We start from the raw sequence: 24,082 nt of genomic DNA on the forward strand, positions 1-24,082 counted from the left end.
GCCATTTGCCTCGCCTGGCACCGCGGCGCCGCTCGCCGCCGCCTCCCGCTCCGCCGCCTGGGCCGGGCGGCGCGGCCGCTGCGCTGCGGGAGCTGCCCCGGAGCGGCGCGGGGCTCGTCGGCCGAAAGGTGAGCGGGGAGGCAGCGCGACGGGAGCGGGGAGGGCTGGTGCCGGTGTCTGCCGATATCTGCGGTAAGCACCGCGACGTGGAGCCGCGGTAGCCGCGTGTGAGTGAGACGGGTTGCTGGAGCACTGTCAGGTTTAATCGTGTTCCTTTGCTCTTTCCTCTGGCCCCCTTAATCCACCTCCTCTGGGCAGCGGGGAGGCCGGGCATATCCCCACATCCCTTCTCCATATGTCGCAGAGGAGCCAGCCCTGGTGCCTGCGTATTTTATTTTATTTTATATTTTTATCCTGCTGACCTATTAAAAATCGAAATGACTCTCTACACTAACGTTTAGGGATGTGTAACAGCAGGAGATTGCTTCCCGCTAGAAATTCTTCATGGCGTGCTACTCCATCCTGCTAAAAGCAGGCGCAAGCCCTGGGTGAGCATACGCGTGCAGGATTTGGCAGGGTGGAAGATGCTTCAAAAAAAACTTGTACTGAATTTCAGTAGGTAGATTTCTATGTCTGGTGATTTAAAGCAATAAAAAGCAGACTTCTGAACCCAAACTTACACATAGCACAGAAAATGATAGTATTAAATCCTATAGCCAACTTTTTTCACCCATCAGAAAAAAATAAAACCCTCTAGAAATAATAATATTTTGTAAAGCTTTTCCACAGCAATTAAACCAAACAATAGAAAACTGGAGCAAAAAACTAAGGAAAAAAAGTAGGGCAATAAAAAAATAGAATAGCAATAAAATAGAACAGTCTTTCTGTATGATCTGAGGAGCAAAAGGGCTTCTCTGTTTTCCAGGGACTTAACCATCTGTCTCCCAAAAAGGAATTAAGTGGAATATTCATGGAAAATAGTAATTAAATCGTCAGTTGTATTGACAAAGCAATATTTCCTCTCTTGTTTAACTGCTTGGCCCATCCTACTTGTTCTGCATTCTCCTCCTCCCAGGACCCATCACACAGCATTTATTCACTCTTTAATTAGGACACCCAGAGCATGCCAGTGGGATGCTCTGGTCGTCCACTGCTAATGCCACTGTCTGGTGAGAGCCTGCCAAGAGCCAAGGACTGGTTCTGTGCCTGCCCCAGCTCCTCTGTGCTCTGCAGGACTCGCTCCTGGCAGTGGAGCCACTGAAGTCAGTGGTGCCACTTTGAAGCTGGAGTTTGCAGGACTGCACCTTGATAATATCAAAAGGCTGAAATCTGTAGTAGCTTCCTTTCTTTTACAAAAGCTGTGTTTGCATCACTTTTCAATATAACAAATAGTCCAAAGAGATGGACAGACTTGAAATGTCAATAAATATTAGAGCACCATTATTTGGCAGGAACATTCAATTAAAGTCATTAACTGGCTTTACTATAGTAAAGCAGGATTATAGTATTTAGGGCTGGCCTGGGTTACCATAGAGACAACGATGTGGTGAGATGGCTGCATCCAGATCCTGCTTACCAGGGGTTTCAGCATCCTGTAGTATCCTGTTGCAAGAGGATATTAGGGGCAGCTGACTGCTAGAGAAGGGTATAATAAAACATGAAAGGAAATCCTGCAATTTCTTTTAAGGTAGAATTAAACTTTTTTTTTAAATACTTTTTTTTCTTGGTGGGATCCTTTGTGGATTTTGCAGGTATTTTTCTGTTTATCCCTACTGACACTATACAGCATTGCAGTTAGGAGTCTGTTTCTTGTCTCTGAAAAGAAGCAGAGAAGTCATTTTATGCCACTTCACATCCTTGAAAATACCCATTTAAAATGAGCTCATTTTCATTGTATTTTTTCTCATTAGCCTTCTCAGAACATGACATTTTTACTCTTGGTGTTTTATTTTTCAGTGAAATTGTCATCATCTATTGTTTCTGCTTGATGTTTGGTCTCAGTGTTGTTTTGTCAGGGAGCAGGCATGATTAGTTCCTTTCATTGGAGAAGAATTACTTTATAGCAGTTCAGGGTTTGACAACCAGTTTAACCTGATGTGTGACTGAGCTCTCATTGAGCAGGAGGGGACCCTGCTCTTTCCCTAGCCTGGGCCATACATTCCTGCCCAGTTCCCCTGTGCCAGAACTCTTCACCATGTGACAACACAGGGAATCTACAGAGATTTTGCCTTCTCCTGCAGTTAATTAAGCAAGCACTCAGTTTACACTGCAGATGTTGGCATTGCCAGTGGAGTTAGCCCTGTGAACAGAGTGTTTAAATCTGTGTGTAACTCTCTGCAGGATCAGGACCAATTGATTGGCAGTGCTGCACCCTTTTCTTCATCCTAAAGTGCTCCTTGGATGCTAACTGGCAGTTTTGGCTTCAGAAGGATTACAAGACTGGGTCAGTATTGTATATGGGTGATTGAGTGTTATTGCAAAAAAGAGCTGGCTGGGTGTTTTTATTCTGCACTGCACATTTGGTACTTCCCAGTTTCTTTTTTATACCTCATCAGTGAGGATGGCAGGACTCATGATTGGTTAAGTCAGTTTATTTAATGCAAAACAAGCATGAGAAAAAATCCAGTGGTTCTACAGATTTTGTACCGTGTGTCAGGGGGAGAAGAAAGATGTGTCACATAAATGCTTTTCAGGTGGGATGTTTCACAGGCTGCCATTGCTGTGTCTCTGGGTGAAACAGACAGATTGACAGCCTTTTTTAACTCACTTGGACATACACCAGAAACCACAATCTTCCTATACAAATCAACATATGTTGGTCAAGCAGCTTCCATGCTGTTATGTAGTCTGTCACAACATGATTTGCATTAATTGAAGTTATTTTACATTTATGCATTCATAGATTAGCATAAGCTCTTAGTTGTTTTTCTGGACACTGACTCCTCCAGGAGTACTTAAGGAGCTAGGTAAGTTTTGCATCTCAGCTTTGGCTCTCTAACTGCTGGCAGGCTCCTGGACTTCTGAATCATTTCAAACTATCGACCTGTCAGAGTTATACAATAGTTTTGTTTTTTTCTTCTTGGAAGCAGTTCTGTTTTTTTCTCTTTCCCCCTTTCTTGTAAGTAGATTGAAAAAACAGGGCCTAAGCTCTGGAAATGAACTCTTATTTCTGCAACCCATATTTGAGGTGTTAGACAGAAAGAACTAAAAGCCAGCCCTTTGCTGTGGGAGTGGCAAGTGAAACAAATGTTCTGATTCCGTCAGTCAAAGACAAATCCATTCTTGGGAGAGTTTTTCTCTTATCCTGTAGCTTTCTTTCATCTTTTCTTTTTACTGCAACTCCCTGCATTGCTTTGGTTCAAAAAAAAGCTACCGTTTACATTTGTCTGTACAGTTGTGGTGGATTAACCCTGGCTGGATGCCACGTGCCTACTAAAGCTGCTCTGTTACTCCTGAGCTGGACAGGGGAGAGAAAATAAAGTGTAAGTCTCATGGGTCAAGATAAGCACAGTGAGCTATCACTCACCAGTTACTGTTACAAGCAAAACAGAGTTGACTTAGGGAAATCAGAGTAGGATAATGAGAAATAAACCCAAATCTTGAAAACATCTTCCCACCATACTTCTCTTTTTCCCAGGCTTAACTATACACTTGAATTCTTTACCTTTCCCCCTCCCGCAGTAGTACAGGGGGAGAGAGACTGGGCATTGTGGCCAGTTCATCATGTTGTCTTTGTTGCTGCTTCTTCCTCACAATCTTCCCGTGTTCCAGCAAGGCTGAGGGATGGGATGAACCATGGGAGAAGGTTCTCCACAAAAGTCCTTCCCATGGGCTGCTGTTCTTCACAAACTGCTTCAGCATGAGTCCCTCCCATAGGGTACAGTCCTTCAGGAACAGACTGCTCCAGCCAGGGCTCTCTGTGGGGTCACAAGTTCTGCCAGCAGATCTGTTCCAGAGTGAGCTTCCCACAGGGTTATGGTATCCACAGCATCCACCTGTTCCAGTGTGGGGTCCTCCACAGGCTGCAGGTGGATCTCTGCTCCACCATTAACCTCCATGGGCTGTAGGGGCAGAGCTGCCTCACCATGGGCTGCAGGGGACTCTCAGCTTCAGTGCCTGGAGCACCTCCTCCCTCTCTTTCTGCACTGACCTGGGAGCCTGCAGATCTGTTTCTTTCACATATTCTCACTCCTGTCTTCTCCGGCTGCACTTTGCTCCTGCGCAGTAGCTTTTTCCTCTTCTTAACTCTATCATCATCCCAGAGGCACCACCACCATCACTGGTGGGCTCTGCCTTGGCCACTGGAGGGTCTGTCCTGGAGCTGGCTGGCCCGGGCTCTGTCAGACGTGGGGAAGCTTTTGGCAGCTCCTCACAGAAGCCTCTGCTGCCATGGCTGCAAAAACCTTGCCATGGAAAGCCGGTACAACAGTGTAAGAAATCCAGATGCTCATGAAGTTAATTGGAATTTTCCTTCACTGCAGTGGGGTTGGGGTTTAAGATCATGTCAGACTCTGGTTTGATCAAAATTCTCTGTGAAGCTTAGGTGGCAGTTTCTAGTTGCAGGCTACTATCACAAGTCTCATTCTCTTCAAAGCCATGGAAGTGAGCAGTACACAAACATACTTCTTCAATAGCAATTGATAATTGAGTTTTGAAGCTTGGTTTCCACAATACATGCAGAAACAGCAAAAGTAAATGTCATTTGAGTGTATTGTGTGAGCTTTGGAGTTTGTCAGTGCCTTGTGTCCCAAGAAGTATTTAATTTTGATCTTAGGAAAGCGAGGGCAAAGACTGTTCATGTGCGTTCATGTGATAAAATTCACTGGTGCTGCTTCTTTTTGTTCAGGATGAGGTCTGTACCAGTCATTCTCCGTGAATGACCTTTGAGACAGGCAAGAGAGTTGGAAGAATCTGTTAGTCCAATACCTGGATAATATTTCTGCCGAGGCTGGTATTCCCAAAATCAGGCAGCTTTTCATGTGACAGTGGCTGAAAAAACTCAGTATCTGGTTTGAGATGTTGCTGATGTGTATCTAAAATCTTTCTAGAAGCAATCAAAGTTTAGACTTCTGACTGAAACATCAAAATCTCTAAATGGTCAGAACTGCAAGCCAGGATCTCTGAATCTAAGCTTCTTCTCATGGCTCCCAAATCATAACCATAAAACCAAACATCTCTCTGTGTTCAACATTCTGATGTAAAAGTCTTGCTTCTTATTCTAGGCCCTGACTGTACACCTCTGTGCAGATTGCAAACTAGTAAATGCAAGGATAGCACTGTGACTGTTGAACATGCTGCATATTTAACTACATGCATTAGCAACCCTTTATTCTGTAGCACTTGAAAATGACAAGTTTGAGTCATGGATTAGTCAGACATACTACAGTATTTACTTCTACTCTGTGTCAAAAAGTCCTAAAGCAGATAGGACAGTTCTGTGATCATAATCACCCTTCAAGATTGTGTTGCCAGTCTGGATGTCTCTTCAGAAAGAGCAAGGATCGTTTTGGGGAGAGAGAATTCCAAAGTGAAAAGCAGCATGTACATTTCTTCAAGGTATTCAGGATGATCTATTTGACACCTGCTTTTCCATCCAGGCCATTGGCCAGAACAGAGAAACCAGATAGACGTGAGGTGAATGATCTGAACAGAACAACGTTTTGACCTAATTCATCCAAAAGTTACTGGCTTGCTACAGGAGTAAAATTCTTTGGCCTTTTCTTGCAGGAATAAGATTAGATAACCAGGCAATCTTTTCTATCCCTTTAATTTAGACACCTGTTGGCCTCATTCAATGGAAAAAACCATTTTAGTGGGAGATACTGAATTGCCTGCTCTAAATTCTTGTTGTAGAAGTAGAGCTTAGTCAGAGAAATTAGTGCCAGAAAACCTTTCCTGAACGCTCAGGCTCAGCATATGAAATTCACATTATAGTAAAAAATGCTATGCATTCAAGGCAGAAAGTGTCAGCCCATGAAAATAAGAGTATGTTAATAGAAACCTATTTTGTTTTTTGTCTCAGAATGGTCAGCAAGTGTTAGCTTCTACTAATGTAAACAGCATGCATTACACTCAATTTTCTCTTCTTTCCCTTTATAATTCCAGTGATTACATAAAGTCACTTAATACTTTGTTAAGCCCTCCAGTTGCATCATTGCTGCTAAAAGCATTCCCATTGTTTGGTGAAACCCGGGCTGACAGCCTACAGGTACTCCTGATAGTAAAGGCTTGCTGCAGAAGTACCTATGGCTGCAGCATGCATTTCTGCTTTGAGATCAGCGCAAGTGGTTTTCAATCCCAGCACAAGACAGAGTGGCTTAGATCTCCAGGCAATATAGCTGAGCCCTGATCCTCTAAAGGCAATGGGAAAAAGTACAGAAACTTTGTTTTCGGCAGGGAGCAGAACCCAGGATTCTTCTTCCTTACCCTCAAAACCATTTTTTATTGTCTCTCTGAAAAGTAGTAACTGCTTTAGTCTGAAGGACTGAAGTGACTAAAGTCTATGAAGTGACCTTCATAGACTTGATGGTTTGGGCACTTGCTTGATAGTCAGGCAAAGGAAGGGGTAGTGACAAGTTTCCCATGGGGCTTGGTCAGAGCTCTAATTGTTGTACAGAAAGGCAAAGTGGCAGCAAAAATCAGTATTGCTGTCTTTTAAAGTAATTCAGGTATATTTTGCAGAGGATTCTGGGCTGAGGCTCCCAAAGAAAGAACTGAAGTCCTGTCATGGCACAAGCTAAGGACTTCATCACCATGGTCTTTACTGGCTAGCCCTTGGTAGCTCTCATGCACTTATTTTTGAGGATCCAGATCAGTTGGCATCTAATTGTACCCACCCCTGCATATGTGTGCAGAACCTGTGTGTATGTTCCAGATTCCATTCCAGGAGCTGGTTACAGCATTGCTGTGCAGCTGAGACACAGCATCAGTCTCTCTTGCAGGAGAGCTGGGAGGTGCATCCCACCCACAGATAAATTCTGTGTGGGACTATGGCCCTATGTCTATCCACCTTGGCCTGATTTTCATGAAATAAAATAAAAGAAGTCAAACTCCTGTGAGTAACCTAGTAGGTCACAGTTATAGGACCAACAGCAAAGTGTACCAGCAGCATTTCTGCCATGGCAGAGAGAAGCCTGTGCAAGCTGATTCCTTCTTTCAGATTAGGGCTGTCATGCTGGAGGCTTTGCTCTGCTATCTGATCTGGCTGTCTTAGGTCTTACATCTTTGCTCCATTGCCAGCTGCCAGATAAACCTGCCCTCAGAGTCAGCCTTTGCTGTGTTTAGCACTGTGGCAGGTCTCTCCGTATTGAATCCAGCCCAAGGTCTGTGTAGAGACAATGTCTGCAGGAACCTGGAATTTTTCTTGAGATCAAACTGCCTGTAATATAATTTTTAGTTGCAGCTAAACCTTAGTTTTTAACTGTAAACCTTAAGTTTGAGGAAGTATCTGGGCAAAGAAACCATATATGAGCTCCAGAAATGGGAAGGGTGCCATTCATCATGTATCTAAAGGACCTCTGCCTTTCTTAGCATCACTTACTTAATTTGTCAATAAACCAGTGAAACTGTTCAGTTTCTAAAAGTGGGGCTTTTTTTTTCTCTTAAGTACCAGATCTAGAGCTTGTCTGACAAAAAAAGTATTTTCATTATTGCCTTCTCTAGAAGTTTTTCTTTTACTTTCTTTTCCTAGGTGTAAATCTCAGAAAAATGGGACTTTTTCCTTCCCTTTGAAGTCTGTTGTTACCTCTCACATTCATTCTTTCTCAAGCACAATGGTGACGTAGTTTGGCAGATTTCTGGTGCTTTGGGCTCTTCATTCTGTATGTCCTTTCCATAATGATATAAAAGCAAAATCCAGTTTTATCTTAGTGAGGGAATTTAATATCCTCCAAAATTGTTACTCCATCTCCTGCATTACACGCAGTACAGGGCAGGTGTGTTGGCAGCGTGTCGTGCATTTGTGGAGATCAAGTGCTGTTCTGGAATGCAATACCAAGGCTGGCTCTACTTCGATTTTCAAAAATCTCTCTAAATTGATTTGCTGGTTTGCTTGACTTGGCTTCTCAGTGGATATTCTCCTCCTTCTTTGTTAGCACCAACATTGCCAAAGTGTTTGTAGAGACTTTGAATATGTTTGCAATTTTTTGGCAATACAGTTTAATGCTGAAAAGCATTTCTGCAGTCAACATTACCACATTACAGTACATTACACACTAATGCTTAAATGAGGCTTTTAATCATGACAAGTTGATGCTTTGCTTCAAGTCAGTGCTCCTGGTGTGTGGCAATTTTCAGAATTTAGGGTCAGAAAGGATTTCTAGATCAACTAGTCTGCTCTTGTCGAATTTTATTTAACCTTGCTTCCCAAGTGCCTTCCAGCAAGGCACATACTCAAGATCCCTTTCATCAAATCAGAATAAGGATCTTCCCATGTCACATGAAATGTCCACGTAGATCAGCACCCTGCCTCCCACATGAACCATAGTCGGGTATTGACAGAAGTGTATGGCAGGATACAAATGTGTATTTCTTCATGGGATACTTCTTTGTCTTTGGATATTTGTACTCTGACAGTTTTCTCACTCAAGATCCTTCTAAGCTGAATGCACTTTTTGGGTTTTATTCTGTAGGTTTCTTTGAGCCCATCCTTCACTCTCCCCATCAATTAAACTTTAATTAACCACAATATGCTCTAGCTGTCTTTTTTCCTCCCCCTCAGCAGCATAAATCTTTTGCTTTGTTTACACTTACACTTGGTTTGCTTAGGGTTTCTTCACCAGCCTAAGAAAGCCTTCAGCATGCAGAATTTTCATGTGCCTACACTTGTGCACAGTCATCAAGTCACAGAGCAAACATACCAAGCCCTGAAGAAGTGTCAGCTCTGCATTTCTCAGGCTGACTAAGGCTTGCTGTACTAGTTCTCCAGGCTACTAGCACAAGCCACATTTTCTCCAAAGACGTGTGGCTGTTAGAGGGTTTCTAGGCTAGGTATCACCTTTTTGCTTGGGAGCTGGTGTGCAGCATGGAGACATAGTAAGCCTTTGTCTGGTTTCAAAGTGCTGTTCTGAGTCTCTCACTAAAGTGGGGGTTTTCAATGTCTCTGAAATTCTTGGGTACTCTTCTCTGTCTTCACAGATTTTTAAATGCTACTTCCAAAATGTAAAGCCTTAAGCATACATGCTTCCATCCATTCAACCACCATGTTCCATTGCAAACCTACTAATGCTGTAGAGGCAAGGTAACATTTTCCCTGTGGGTATTCTGTATTTCCCAGCTCACACATTCAAGGACTGCATTTATCATTTCAGCTGGTGTGTTTGGTACTGCTGTCAATTTAATGGAGTCTTAGCTGTGCCCAGATATGATGAAAGCAACCAAACTTCAGTTTATCATAGACAGGACCACGTGCTCTCATATTTAGAAGTGTAGCTGTGAGCCCATGTGTAGAATTAGCAGCAATTCTGCATAAAAGGTTTCATTACATTCAGTGTGGTGTGGCCATGCCATACTTATCTCTTGACTGTAGTGCATTAGTGGTAAAAGCGCTACATCAGCCCTGGAGTTTTCCCAGAGGTATTGTAATCACTCAAAGCTTGTTTCTGACTGTTCTTTTTTTTTGTTTTTTGTTAGACTTTTCTTTCCTCTGAGGGATATTGGAGAGAACTTGCACTTAATCTTTGCTAGATTTTCTTTTGTAGGAGTGTTATTTCCTTTTTGTTGTGAGAATTCCTGAGAGACACTACTCCTCCCTAACTATTTCTGAAGAGTCCAAACTGGAAGGAACTCAGAAAGATAGTTTCCTTTTTAGAAAAGGTTTTTCTCTATGAGTATAACAGTTAGAAAACCTTTTTCTGTGGTCATGATGACTGTTTAGAACTTGTATATTTTTGGTTTAGATTTGTTAGCTATAGTATCGATTTAATCAAGCTTTTGATAATATTTTTATTATGACTTAGTTCCTCTCTCTCTTCCTCCCTGCCCAGACACACACAGCCTTTTCTTCCCCTGAGTTTCTGATGAGGAACTGCTGTCCATCTGTTTCTTGTGTGGTCTGTAGTCATAAGCTGCAATTCTTAAATGTTGATTTTTCTTTGTGGTTGTATGAAAATGTTGTAGTTATGAGATAAAGACCAATTCATACTTCTATTACATATTGTCAAAAAATTACAGCACCTTAAGAGGTCAAAATTTGCATCCACACATGAGTGTGAAAGCAATACTATAAAAGCCATATATCCAGCAGTCAGGGCAAGACACTAGGATTGTAACATACCCAGCTTTAAAAAAGGGAGAGAAAAAACTATTCTTTATATTGTTTTTCTTGAGGTGGCACATTGGAAGATAACTGTATTCTTTTCTTACAAATAGGAGGTTAATCAAGTGGTTAAGATTTAGAGTTTAATTCTGTAATGGGCTCCAGTAATGCAGGACCTTTCAGAGAAATGACATCTTTATGCTCCAGATGTTTTCCCCATCTACAAAGAGAACATTCTTTCTTCCAAATTTCACAGATCTACTCAGTGACCAGGAGTGTTGCAGACTATTTTTATAAGTATACAAACTACTCTACACTTGACATTGCCTACACTTCACCCTGGCTAGTTCTACTTTCAAGTCATTGTTTAGTTTTTAAAATAAATATAAGGGATGTTATTTCTCTTTTGATGATCCTGCCTCTTTAGAAGCCTTAATCATCTCAATCAGATTACACCCCTATCCCAAGGGACTTCTCTACTGAAGTAAAAGTTCAGCAGTCCAAATTTTTATAAAAGCTTTTTTTCTGGATTAAGGTGGAGCAGAATGGTAGTGTGTCATTTCTGAACTGGTAAGTCTCCTGGGGAGGATAGTCTGCTTATGTAAATTAGAGTTGTTTATGGTAGAGAAGGCACTGCTTTTATTTACCATGAGACTGAGTCAGAGCTGTTTCCATTTGTGAACTGGAGAGAAGTAACCCAATTCCTCCCACATGCACATATTCCCTGGAGAAAGTGGGTCTTGCTAGGGGAGGTTTGGATCAAAGGCTATTGGCACTGCACAAGAAAAACGAGGAGAGAACAATTCAATACAAGCATTTAATTGGATTTTATCAGAAGGACTGCCAAATGAATGCAATGCCAGGAAACTTTACCTGCAGCTCTTCATTACAGTTTCTCTGTCAGAAAAACTGTGCCTTCTTATCTGTGCTGTTACTTGAGCCATGTCTTACAGCATTTGAGGTTGGGGCCACACATTCAGGATACTGTGTGTCATTGCCAAGTCTGTAAATACAGTTCATGTTTGTTGGCAGCTCCTCTGTCCATTAACATTACATCATCCCTAGACCAAACCCATGATAATGAAAACATTTTCAGAACAAGTAATTCAGCTTCTGACTTAAAAGTCCCCAGTATAAAAGGTGACCTCAGTCCATAAGGTACCATGTACTCTCAATAAATTGCTTCCTTTTCCAGTACCTATCCTGTTTGTGACTTTTTAAGAAATGTTAAAACCAAGTTTATTTTAAGCCAAATGAGATCGTCGGGTGGTCAAATTCTTCTGAATCACCACAGCTATCAAATATCTTCTGCAATTCTTTACTTTTTGAATATTCTGTCTGCCAGAACAGCAGTACAGCTCTTTGATCACCGTAGGTAAGAAAAGAGTGGAGGAGAAGTTCAGTATTGTCTTTCCATCAGGCCCTTTCAGCATGTTCCTGTTTCATACTAAATCCATGACCTTTTAACTCAGATCAGTCATGTTGCTCAATAATGGAAAGGTTCCACTACTTCTCTGAATTGTTTTTTCAGTTTCATCTTTGTGTAATTCTCGTGTTTTGTTTTCAACTAGACAGAGGTGCTGGGATTGCTGGAGTGGTCTTTGCTGTCCTGGTCACCGCTGTCATTGGCAAAGTCCTCCAAACCCTCTTCCAGCTTTTCTAAGTCTTCAGCATCCCCATATTCCTTGTTCCTTGTTGCCTTAATTGTATAGTACTTTAAGTCCTTCTCATGCTCAGCATGAAATTCAGCATATTCTTGGTAATTGGCTTTGGATATACCAGAGGATAATTTTCTTCAGAATTCTGCTGCTTCCCATTAGCAATCAATGCTATCAGTCCTTCCTTCTCCTTGCGGTTCCTCAGGGGAATTGTAGTGGGTTAACACAGATGTTTGTTACAAGCTTCTTTATCAATAACATTTCAAATGTGTCAAATCAGACTTCTAAACCAAGCAGATATTTGAATGTAGGAAAAGGTATGATTATGTGCTTGAGGAGGATCTCACTTTTTTTTTTCTTTTCCCATTAGCTGAGAAAGTTGAAAAGATAAGTTTTTCTGGTTACTGTTTTAACTACTTTGAATATTCTAAATGGTGATTTTCCTTTGGGACATAATGCAAGAAATGCATTTCACTGTAGAGAGATGTTACTGGTATTAGAGTTACTGTTTTTGACTTTTCACATTTAATCACCTGTACTTCTAATTTTTGGTAGCATTCTCTTTCATTCTTCCTTTATAGTTTCACTCACAAAATCAAGCCATGACCAAGAGCTTGAAACCATCTGAAGCTACTAAATCCTTCTTGTAGGGGGGGTACATAAGTAGAAATTAGGAGAAGTGGTGTCAGAAGTGAGGTGTGTCAGGAATGGCCAGAATATTGTTAGTTGCAGTAGTTGCTCTGTGTACTGTCAAGGCTTGATGGAAAACAAATTCACATCAACAGGGATGCTGCCCAGTACATCTTCTATAGACACACTGAGCGTGCACAGATCACTGCCAAGCCTTTTGTCTAGTTAAGACTTTACTGAAAAAACTCAGTAAAGCTTGACCTACAGAGTTTGGGTTTGGACAGCAGGAAGTCTGCCACTAAAGCTAGCCAAAGTTCATACAGTCATAGAAAGTTCCTAAGTCCCAGATTTTTAAACACTCAGATGAGGAATACAAAGTTGGTGAAATCTACGAATTCTAGTAAGTTTTAAAATGCTGTTGTTGTGGCCTGAAAGTCTCCAATACCCAAAAATCAAACCTTAGCATTGATTTCAGTCTAACTGAATGTGATCAAATGGAGTAGAAAGCCCTTTACCAGGCAATAAAGCACCATGAAGAAAGACTGATATTATCATTTAAGTAAAGTTTGCATTGCAAGTATGGGCTTCTAGATTTCCTGTCTGTGTTGGGGATTTCCAGACAATGTCACTTACCAATTATGCTTTCTGTAAAAAAAAAATATTAAAAAGTTAAATCTCCCTAATGCTAATTTAACAGAGTAAATGAATCATGTCTGCTAAAAGGAAGCCACAATGCATATTTTACATAGAAATGAGTGTTCCTTGAGGACTGTGAAAAAACTGACAAAGGGGATTTTAATGGAAATTAATAGCCTCCTTAAAAATAGAATCAGGACTGCAGATACTTACTTTATTATATTAAATACATTCAGACAATTTTTATGCATCACTCATCAAAACTTAAACCAAGTTTTGGTGCTTGGTTCCAAGTCTGGGAAATTCATAAACAAACATGAGGCAAAGAAATGGCAGTTCATTAAATTCTAAAAACTATACTTGTGAAATGAAGGTACAACTGGGTGGTGATTGTGCTGACAGGGACTAACCTACTTACAGCCATGCCCTCCCTGGATCCTGCCTTTTCCCATGAGAGACTTCATGTTCTAATTATCTATTGTGATTTTTTTTCCTTGCTTCTACTTTTTATTAACAGAATCTTAAAATAAAGACATGATCTTTTTGAAGTCTGATTAACACCTTGCTAATGCTTTACAGCTACATATGCTGCTACACAAATGTGACATTGCTCTTGTCCTGAGTACAGAAAAAATACTTTCATGTGTTTCGTAAACACTTAGGATTATTAGCATACTTGCAGTGTCTTTAAGATATTCTAGATATATTATTAAGGGAGACATAACTTTAATGCTCCCAAACTCCAAACTAAACAGAAAATCTATCGATTTTAAAAATAATAATATTTTTGTTTTAAACAGGGGGAATGCATGAGGAACACTGATATGAAGAGAACTTCTGAAGGTCATGCCAATGAAATTTGGCTAGTGGGGAATCGCCTTCCAGAATAGACTGCGGCCTCAGCCTTCTACTGAAACAGTTGCACAAGGTGAATCCATTGTGATGGTACTCCCAAGCATCTGCCCTTAAAGGAGACTTTTGCTCATCACCCAGCGCAGTGTAGGGACCAGTTGTCGTGAAAAGGATTGCAGTGCCTGCAGACTGCTTAACATTTCTGCAGAGCAACGGGAAAACCAGAACTGCTTTTCAGGCTGTTGAGGTGCTCATCGGGGCGATCCCACCGAAAGCGCTCAGGTTTTCGGGGGTGAGCTAGCGCAGTTGACGCGGGAGGCGGCCGAGCCGCAGGGTGGATTCCCCAGGAAAAGGAGAAGCGGCGGCTTAGCCCCGGAAACCAGAGGCGGCCCCGCCTGCGAGAGCGGGGGCCCCGAATGCTAATCCTGGGAGGCGGGAGGTGTCGGGGGAGAGAAGCCGGAGGGGAGCGAGGAAGGCGCGGATGCTGAGCGCTGTTGGGTCTGTCCCGCAGGTGATGGCCGCGCTCCGCACGGACCAGGCGCGGCGCCGGCGCAGGTAGCGCGGCTCCATGGAGGGCAGCGGCGCGGCCCCGGAGGAGGAGGAGAGCGGGGCTGCGAACGGCGCTCCCCCCCCGCCGCCGCCGCCCACGCCGGCCGCCCCCTGCGGCTTCAGCTCCTCCCTCTGCTTCAGCGCCGCCGCCGCCGAGCCGCAGCCGCCCGCGGCCGGCGGCCGAGTGGTGCAGAACCAGTGGGAGATCAACAACGCCGCCTGCCAGCCGGAGGAGGAGGATGAGGAGGTGGTGGGGCCGCGGGACCGGCCGCCGGAGGAGCCCGACCTGGTGATCGAGGTGTCGGGCCGCCGTATTCGGGCGCACAAGTCGGTGCTGGCGGCCAAGAGTGACTATTTTCGTGCCCGCGCCTCACGGGACGTCCTGCGAGTGAAGGGCGTGAGCTACGGGGCGCTGCGGCTGCTCATCGACTACGTGTACACGGCCCGCATGGGCGAGGTGCGGCACGACAACCTGGCCGAGGTGGTGAGCGGCGCCCGCGTCCTGCAGATGCCCTGTGCCCTGCACTGTGCCGCCGAGGCCATGCGCGCCCAGCTCTGCCTCGGCAACTGCTACCAGCTCCTCTGCCTGGCCAAGAAGCAGCGGCTGGCCGAGCTGCGGGAGGCTGCCTATCGCTTCATGAGCGACCATTACCTGGAGGTGCTGCGGGAGCCCAGCGTTTACGGGCGCCTCAGCGGCGCTGAGCGGGACCTCATCCTGCAGCAGCGCATGGATGCCGGCCGGCCCTGCTTGCTGGTGGCCGAGGTCAGCGACGCCTTCGAGCGGCCGGGTGGTGGCAGCCGGCCACAGAGCCGCGAGAGCAGTCGGCCACAGAGTCCCTCCTCCGTGGTGTCGCTGGAGGAGAGCGGCTCCCTCATTCACTACTACCAGGAGGGCAGCGGTGAGTGGAGGGTGCTGACGCGCCTGCCCGAGGAGGCCAACGCCAAGGGCTGTGCCATGTGTGTCCTCCACAACTACCTCTTCCTTGCAGGGGGCATCGTGACGGGGCCGGTGGGCGCTGAGCCCAGGGCCCGCCTTTCCGACAAGGTCTTCTGCTACAACCCCCTGACTGACACCTGGAGCCAGGTGCGGCCGCTGGCTCAGCCCCGCTCGCAGCTCAAGCTGCTGGCCCTGGATGGTTACCTCTATGCTGTGGGGGGCGAGTGCCTCTTCACTGTGGAAAGGTATGACCCGCGGGCCGACCGCTGGAGCCCTGTGGCACCTCTGCCCAAGGGTGCCTTTGCTGTGGCCCACGAGGCCACCACTTGCAACGGGGAGATCTATGTGTCAGGAGGCTCCCTCTTCTACCGCCTGCTCAAATACGACCCCAAGCGCGACGAGTGGCAGGAGTGCCCTTACAACAGCAGCCGGCGGCGCTCTGCTGACATGGTGGCCTTCAAGAGCTTCATCTACCGCTTTGATGTGAGCAGCGGCCGCGGCGGGGAGCAGGGCCCAGGCACGGGCGGCGGCGTTGAGGTTTTCCGGTACAACACGGTGGCCAAGTGCTGGAGCCAGTGCGCCAGCCTGCGGCCCAGCGGCGGCCCCGTGCAGCCCTTCCGCTGCGCCCCCTTGGGCAACACCATCTACTGCGTCAACCGGACCGGCACCCTCCGCTTCAGCCTAGCCCAGGACGGCGAGGTGGAAGCAGATGGTGGGCTCAAGGGCACCTTTGATGGGGAGCTTCTTAAAGCTCCCTTGGATGCCAAGGGTGTCCTCCTGCCCTTTGTGCTTACCCTGCCTGAGAGGCTGGACAAAACAGGGGACCAGGAGGGCTCCCTCCCACTGTAAGGTGGCCAGCCTGGCTCTGGCCTCCTGAGAGGGGAGCTGGGTTGCAGATCCACAAACTCCCGTCTACGCAGGGAGCCTTCTCTGTTGTGTCTGCAGAGAAAAGGGACTTCCCCTTTCCTGCTCTCAAGATGTTGAGCTGGTTTTAACTCAGCTGTAACTCTTCTCATGTTTGCTGGGCTTTGTGTGAAAAGCCAAGCACACAAAAGTAAAAGCTGCTATAAAGGATAATCTCTGGATTATGTCTGTGCCAATCCCCAATCTGAGAAAAACGTTTTTAAACCTGGATTTCTAAAATATTCTTGACAACAGTGTCATAATGGGATGTTAGTGTTGGTTGTGTGTTTACACATAGTTGCAATCTGGGCTGGAGCCTTTTCTGTCATTTGTGGTTTTTTCCCCCGTCTGGGATGATACTGAGGGATAAACATTGCTGGCAACATAGTTTAGCTGCATTAAACCAATTATTTCCTGTGTTTAAAAAGTATAGGAAGAACATCTCCATCACGGCCTTTCATTTCTGGTGCAATAGATGGTTTAAGGAAGTTGTGGCACTGTATTAGTCCCAGGAATTTCAACCACAGATGAGGTTGATGCGATACCAAACTAATGTTTTAAGTAACACAAATGTGAGCCACATGTTTTACTTGGAATGCAAAGAAAAAAGAAAAAAAAAGTCAAGTTACCGTTCTATAATGGGGCATTTTATGGTAGATGTGAAATGTTGATATGTTCTTTAATTGAAAAGGCAATGTTTTCTGTATGAAAAGATACTGTTTTATTACTTTTCTTGATCAGAGATTTTGAATTCAAAATGAACTGAAGCTGTTCAAATTGCAACCAATTGACATGACCATGTATGCCACTAGAGCTGGAGAAAATCTTTGTACTTTATATGCTCTTTAATTAACTGCAGGTCAAGGAAGGTTAACCTAAACCAACCTGTGGCAAAAGGCCTTTCCCACTTATTTTCAAGACCATCAAAAGGGGACATGGAAAATAGGAATGTGCTACACATATTATATTGTGCACTAGCATGATGTTACTTCCCTGTCTTTTGAGAGACTGCTTTATTTATTTTGAACTAATGATTGCTGTAATCAATAAGTCCTTGTTAATTACAGTACGTGCTGATGGCATATGCTGTCATTGTGATTCTAAACTGCCCAAGAGTGCTGTTTGTGGGGCAGCATCCAAATGAGGCAAAACCATACAAAACTTCTTCCTGCCTGTGGAAAATTGGAGCACACTTTTTGTTATGTTACTCAGAACTGGAAAACATGAAATGTCTACAAAGACAGACTATATTGAAAAGGGCACATGCATTTATTTTATACATTTTATATTTAAAAAAAATCAGTAGGCAAAGCAAATGTTTTAGCTTTACGGTAAATCACTGAGAAACCTTTTCTGAAAAAAGAACCTGTGTTTTTGCTGGTACAATGCTGAACATTCAGCATGGAACTCGCATGGACTGTGGAAGAGAATTGTTTATACTCGAAGCTCTAGTATAGATTCATATTTTAGAAAGACATAGGGACCTTGCATCAAAAAAAGCAGATATTTTTATGTTTTATTAAGATGTTTTTGTTAAACAGGACTTTAGCATTCTTACACATAATTGCTAGTTCCAAAGGAAGGCAGCAGGCTCTGTCCTATGAAACACCATCTGTACAAAAGAGAATAGTGAACTTCATAGATACTTCTTTCTTTCTCTTTATTGTTTGTCTGTTTTGGTTTGGTTTGGTTTTTGTTTTGTTTTGTTTTTTTTTCTCTTCTCATTGCTCTTGCACAGGGTTTTAGTGCAACTGATCTGGTTAGTCATTCTATAGAAAACAGTGGTCCAGTCCTAAAGGTTCTTAGCCAAGTGAGCCTGTTCCCTAGTGAGCTAATTAAAGCATCAGCCAGGCAGGAGCTGTAGGCCTGCAGAGTGTGACATTTATCTTAGCCTCAGTACAGGTTGGTGCAGTGGAATTTAACATCCTTCACAGAATATTTGATTTAATTCTCAGATGAGCATCTTTGGAAATATTGACTCTAGATTAAATTACAGCGTTGTAGTTTGAGCAGGAAAGAAAAATTACATGTTTGCTTTCAGCATAATTTTTATGTTAACTGTAGAAAGTATTTCAAGCTGTGTAATGCAAGGCTTAGATGCATACTTAAACTAGAGATGTTAGTGCTAGGTCAGATTTTGAAATAGTAGCGTCACCAGGAACACAAGGAAACGTCAGTTTTATCTTGCAATACAAGGCAATTTCATAGTTCAAAGACTTATGTAGTATAGTTCTTATACTACAGTGTAGTGAGGTATCAAGCCAGGTTTTGCATTCCTGTTAATTAAGCATTTTCATTCTGCTAATCCATGAAAATGCTTCTAAATGAGTTTTGGGAAGTTTCCATGGTTTAAGATGTGACAGTAATCCACAAACTTTTGGGATAGAATGAACCATATCCTTTCTTCCAATATTAATTGCTGTACACTATGAAGAAATACATTTCTACAGTAATAAGTGTTCAAGAAACCTGAAGTGGTTTGTGTTTTTGCTAGCTCCTATTTTTTAAAAAAGTTGAATCAAGTGCTTACCTGCTTTCACTGTGTGCACAGTGTCAATGGGGAGAGTCTGGGCTTCATTAGTAGCTGTCTATCAATTCTGTTTCCTTTGTACACTGCGTAGTCACAGCCTGATGATTAACAACAGAGTCATGTTTCTAGCCAGATTTCCTTCCCTGTGGCCTCTGTTTCCTCCCTGGTAAGCCTGAGGCAGGTTTGCTGAGAATTGGTTTGTTTCTCCCCCAGGTTTGCTGAGAATTGTTTTCTCCCCCAATTCCATCTTCACAAAGAAACCTCCTCCCTCCTGCCCCCAAACTTGGGTACTAAAACCATAACTTAGGTAGTCTTCAGGCATTTAAAGACTGAAAATGTCATTCCAGAACCCTCTAGTTTTACTTAAACCTGGCACAACTGTCTGTTTGACATGTGGAGCTGCTGAGCAGTTCCCCTCCACCCATTTGGAACTGCTCAGAGCAGTTCCACACCTGCCTACCAAGTGGGATACCCAGAAACCACTGATGTAATAGGGTTTAATTTAGGTACAAACCAAAAGGCCAGGCCACCCTCAAGTTGTGTTTGCATGTGTGTTTTGCTTTTAAATCAGCCATTTTCTCTAGAGAAGCCTGAACTGTACTGTGTTTGCATAGGAACACGGAGACCTGTGTGTGCTTTCTTAGCCTCCAAGCATTCAGTGCACATCTCCCACCCTCTGGTTGGTTGTGAATGGATTAAAGGAACTCTTGGAGTTAGACAAGGTAGTCATCCTCACAGAGTGATCTGAGACCAGCTAGACAGACATAGTCTGCCCTGCTGTCTTTCTTCCCCCTGAATCTTACAGTCCTCCCATTTTAATGGGACATGCAGGAGATGGTTGCCCTAATTTTTCAGGGAGTAATTTTTCCTCCCTAGACTACTCCTGTTTTCAAGGTTGTCTGCTAGGGAATTTAGGCTAGAATTCCCATAAGCTTAGTGAGGACTGAACTGGGGCCTTGCAGTTCATGTGTGTGTGTGTGTGTGTGTGTTCTCAAACCTCGATGGCTGCTCAGGAGGTACATGGGGACCACATCCTGTGGCTCTTCCTCAGGGGTGAGCTTCATGCAAACCTCCAAAAGCTCACACACAGGCTTCTGTACACTGAGTTCTGAGTAGATTCCAGGCTCCACCTCCTGGATGGGTAATTCAGCATGGATCTTGTATGAGTTGATGCAATCAGATGTGTTTTCTTTGGAAAGCTTTTGCAGACAGGCTCTGTATTTGGGGTTACCAGTTTGAGGTGAGCTCCTCTCTATGCTGTACTGGGCAGCCAGACAGGTAATTTGGATTCTTCTCAGGGGTACCATGTTAGTAAAGAGGCATTGCAGTCCCTAACAATGAAATGCCTAAAGCCTTCATTGAACCTAAAACTAAATCCCGATTTCAATAAAGAAATGTGATTAACAGATGAAACTTTACTGTTTCTATCTACTAACTGGTTCTGTAAAATAGAGATCTTAATTGCAGCAAAAGCATGTGTACATATTCTGTTTACACTTGAAACTAAGTCAGAAAAGTAATTGGCAAAAGAATAATCCTGTTTGATCAAAACTGGCACTGTTAAGCAACATGGGGAGGATGTTAGTCTTACCCTAGTAATGGCTAAAAATGTGCAGTTGCTGATGTAAATTCTATCCACAGAAAGTTTCTTTGTAAATCAATACCTGGTAAAATTTAAAGTGATGAAAGAATAAATTACTCACATGAAAGCCATACCTCTCCTGTGCTGTTTGATTGGCTCTCAGAGTGCTATATCCCAATTACCACTATTCATGAGTGGCTATTGCTTTTCCTGATTTACATCATGTATTCTGTTGACTGCTCCATAAATGTGTTAACCTCCATTATCACAAAACTTAACAGTGTTGCTGGTGCTATGTGTCTGGACTGATACGTAGTGTTTTCTGCTGGAATTAATCCAGATCTAGAAAGAATCCTAGCTTTGGGCTTTTTTGGTTTTTTTTTCCCAGTAGCATTGCTCCTGGGAAACTTAAGAAAACATAAGAAGGGGAAACAGTAGTACTGTTGAGCAGTCATAGTAAAAAGCATTTTATTAATTTGTCTTTTTTCTGCTTTTATTTTCCAAAGTGAATTGGCACTGGTTTAGCAGAACAGCTCTGTTTAGCTATTAGCAATAGTATGAGTCTGAGTACTATTGTAGCAAAGTATGTTTTTACCTATTTCCTGCCTCAGTTCCTACTCTGAGGTAATGTAGTGCAAGTTTGTAATAGTTCCATGCATTTACTAGGTTACTGGAACTATTCTGACTTCATATTACTGCTGCTAAAAGCAGAGATTGACACACAAGCTCAGTAAAACTGTGTGCTCAGAGTATGAGATCACACGTTTCATTTGGTTTGGCCTACTGAATGCTGAGAGCTGCTGGAATGAACCCACTGGTGTTAGGAATCAGCAGGAGTGCTGGTTTTGGCTGGGGTCAAGTTAATTTTCTTCACAGTAGCTGGTATGGGGCTGGGTTTTGGGTTTATGCTGCAAACAGTGCTGATAATAGAGCTGCTTTCATTGTTGCTGAGCAGTGCTCACACAGAGCCAAAGCCTTTTCTGCTCCTCACCCCACCTCAGCAGCAGGGGGGCTGGTGGTGCACAAGAGCTTTGGAGGGGACACACCTGGGACAGCTGACCCCACCTGACCACAGGGATATTGCAGACCACTTGTTGTCATGCTCAGCATATAAAGATGGAGGAAGAAAAAGGAAGGGAGGACATTTGGAGTGATGGAGTTTGTCTTCCTAAGTCACCTCTATGTGTGTTGGAGCACTGCTTCCTGGAGATGGCTGAACACCTTCCTGCCCCAGCACTGCTTCCTGGAGATGGCTGAACACCTTCCTGCCCCAACACTGCTTCCTGGAGATGGCTGAACACCTTCCTGCCCCAACACTGCTTCCCTGGAGATGGCTGAACACCTTCCTGCCCCAACACTGCTTCCTGGAGATGGCTGAACACCTTCCTGCCCCAACACTGCTTCCCTGGAGATGGCTGAACACCTTCCTGCCCATGGGAAGCAGTGTATGAATTCCTTGTTCAGCTTTGCTTGCAGGTGCAGCTGGTTATTAAACTGTTTTTATTTCAACCCATGAGTTTTCTCGCTTTCCCCCTTCTGATTCTCTCCCCCACATCACTGGGAGGAGTGAGTGAGTGGCTGTGTGGGGCTGAGCTGCTGGCTGGGGTTAAACTGCAACAGCATGCTGTTTTGGGGACTAACTTTCATATATTACTCAAAGGAAAGAAATGGGAGTGAGGGATAGGAGGGAAAAGATGAATTCAGAGTCAAAAGTACCTACTGTATATCAGGTTGAAACAAATAGCAGGGAAGGGAAACTACAGTGGGTACTTGAAACAGTGATGACTATAGGGCCAGGTTTTTTCAAATATTTCTTGAACAGGCTAGGTTTTTTACCAATTATATTGCTACTTCTTACCATTTTACACCTGCAGTGCTTCTCAAGCCACCACTGTGTTTAATAAGCTACCTTCTGCAGGAGTCTCTTGCTTTGCTTTCAAGTCTTAGTGGATAATCCCTCGACAAATCTGTGAAATCATGAACTAACAATGTTGATGCTTCCACTTTCAACAGATTAATGCAAATTCTTTAGACACCGTTCACAGTTCAGGTGAATTATATGTGTAACTGATGTATTAATAGTTTCATTTTTGAAGCATATATAGGTAAAGCTTTTTATGTACTCCCAATTTATGTTGTAATGAAATAAATACTTTAAAAAAAGATTATGTTCCCCATTAAGGATTTCTGGGTAATTGTTGTTTTTTTCTTTGTTATCCATCCAATCAGTAAATGGTATTATATTTTTTCTTATAAAGCAAAGACAAAATTATACAAATTATCAGACAGGTAGATATTTAGGCAGTGTTTCTAAGGCTAAGCAAAAAAAGGAATATTTTCATTTCACAGTCCCCTGGGTGTTTGGAATTTGAAATATTCTGCAGTGAAAGCATTTTCCTAAATGCAGATAAGCATATACTCCACTTAATTGTTATTTCCTTTTTTTCTTTTTTGTTGTCAGTATGTTAAAGTGCATTATTCATTTATTGAAGTTACATGTAGGTTTTCCCAAGATACTCTCCTGCATTATGTCCCACATGTCAGATTTTTGGCTGGTGTAGATTTACAGCAGCATAAGTAAAAGCAGAATCAAATACAATTTAAATTCCCTATTTTGTCTCCTACTTATTTTCTCATCAGATATTTTGCTTGACATGAGGCCATATGACCTGTTTGAAAACTGCAATATTCATAGACTATGTGTGGTTGCACTTGCTGTAATTTCTGTTATTTCCTTACCTGTTGCAACATGCAAGCTTTCTTATATTTTCTTAAGAAGGGCTAAATTCTGCTGCTGATTAAACCAGGGTAAATCTGGAATAGCTCAACCAAACATCTTAGATTAGCAGGTTGTTTTTGTTGTTTTTTTTTTTTTTCATTTGGTTCCAGAGTTTTGAGTCTGTTATAAAATCACTGGGCAAAACAAAAAGGAAAGCTCTGATCGAATAAGACTCAAGCAGTCAGTCACTTGAATGTGTTTTGGGGTTTTTTTCTTCACTAGAATATAAATTTTTAGCTCTTAATTTTTCTCTGTGCTGTGAACTACACATTGGGAAGTTTAATGGCAATTAAATTTATCTCAAGCCTATACCCCTGCTTGATTCACTGACCATTTTTCACCTACATCTCTCAGGATGCTTAGGTCCCAGGCTCAAGCTTCAAGTGTAGTCTGGTAAATTATGTGACTGGGCCCAATAACCTGTGTCATGGTCAATTTTCCAGTTCTGAAATGGTAAACTGAACAATTGTAGCACAAACTATTTGGGTTTCAAAGACCTCTCAATCTGGGCACACCAAATCCAAGATTGAGACATGTAACAAAATGTCATTACTTGTTTCCAGGTATAATGCATCACTTGTGTCCATGTATTCAAAATTCACAGTAAGTTTTCATATAAAAACATCTGCAAGCAGATGGTGTTGCCCTGTATTCCCCTGAAGGCAGAGAAGTGTTGCTGGAAAGACAAATCTTCAGCTGCTAGACTGTGCAAACAGGGAAGTCACACACAGCTGTGAACTCCCATGTCATACTGAGTAATTACCAAGTGAA

General features: G+C 43.2%; 1 protein-coding gene across 1 annotated transcript; it reads left to right on the forward strand.

Moving 5' to 3' along the window:
- On the forward strand, nt 1-22,716 carry KBTBD11 (kelch repeat and BTB domain containing 11). The gene is made up of 3 exons (XM_059468084.1): nt 1-128; nt 13,980-14,107; nt 14,543-22,716. The coding sequence occupies exon 3, from the start codon at nt 14,600-14,602 to the stop codon at nt 16,364-16,366; it is 1,767 nt and encodes a 588-aa protein (XP_059324067.1). The 5' UTR covers nt 1-128; nt 13,980-14,107; nt 14,543-14,599; the 3' UTR covers nt 16,367-22,716.
- The last annotated feature ends 1,366 nt before the right edge of the window (nt 22,717-24,082 follow it).

This window comes from Ammospiza nelsoni, chromosome 3 (assembly GCF_027579445.1).
Source record: "Ammospiza nelsoni isolate bAmmNel1 chromosome 3, bAmmNel1.pri, whole genome shotgun sequence".
Taxonomy (NCBI): domain Eukaryota; kingdom Metazoa; phylum Chordata; class Aves; order Passeriformes; family Passerellidae; genus Ammospiza; species Ammospiza nelsoni.

Bases quoted from the DNA above. Each gene is read 5' to 3' on its own strand.
- KBTBD11 (XM_059468084.1), top strand. From the start codon at position 14,600: ATGGAGGGCAGCGGCGCGGCCCCGGAGGAGGAGGAGAGCGGGGCTGCG.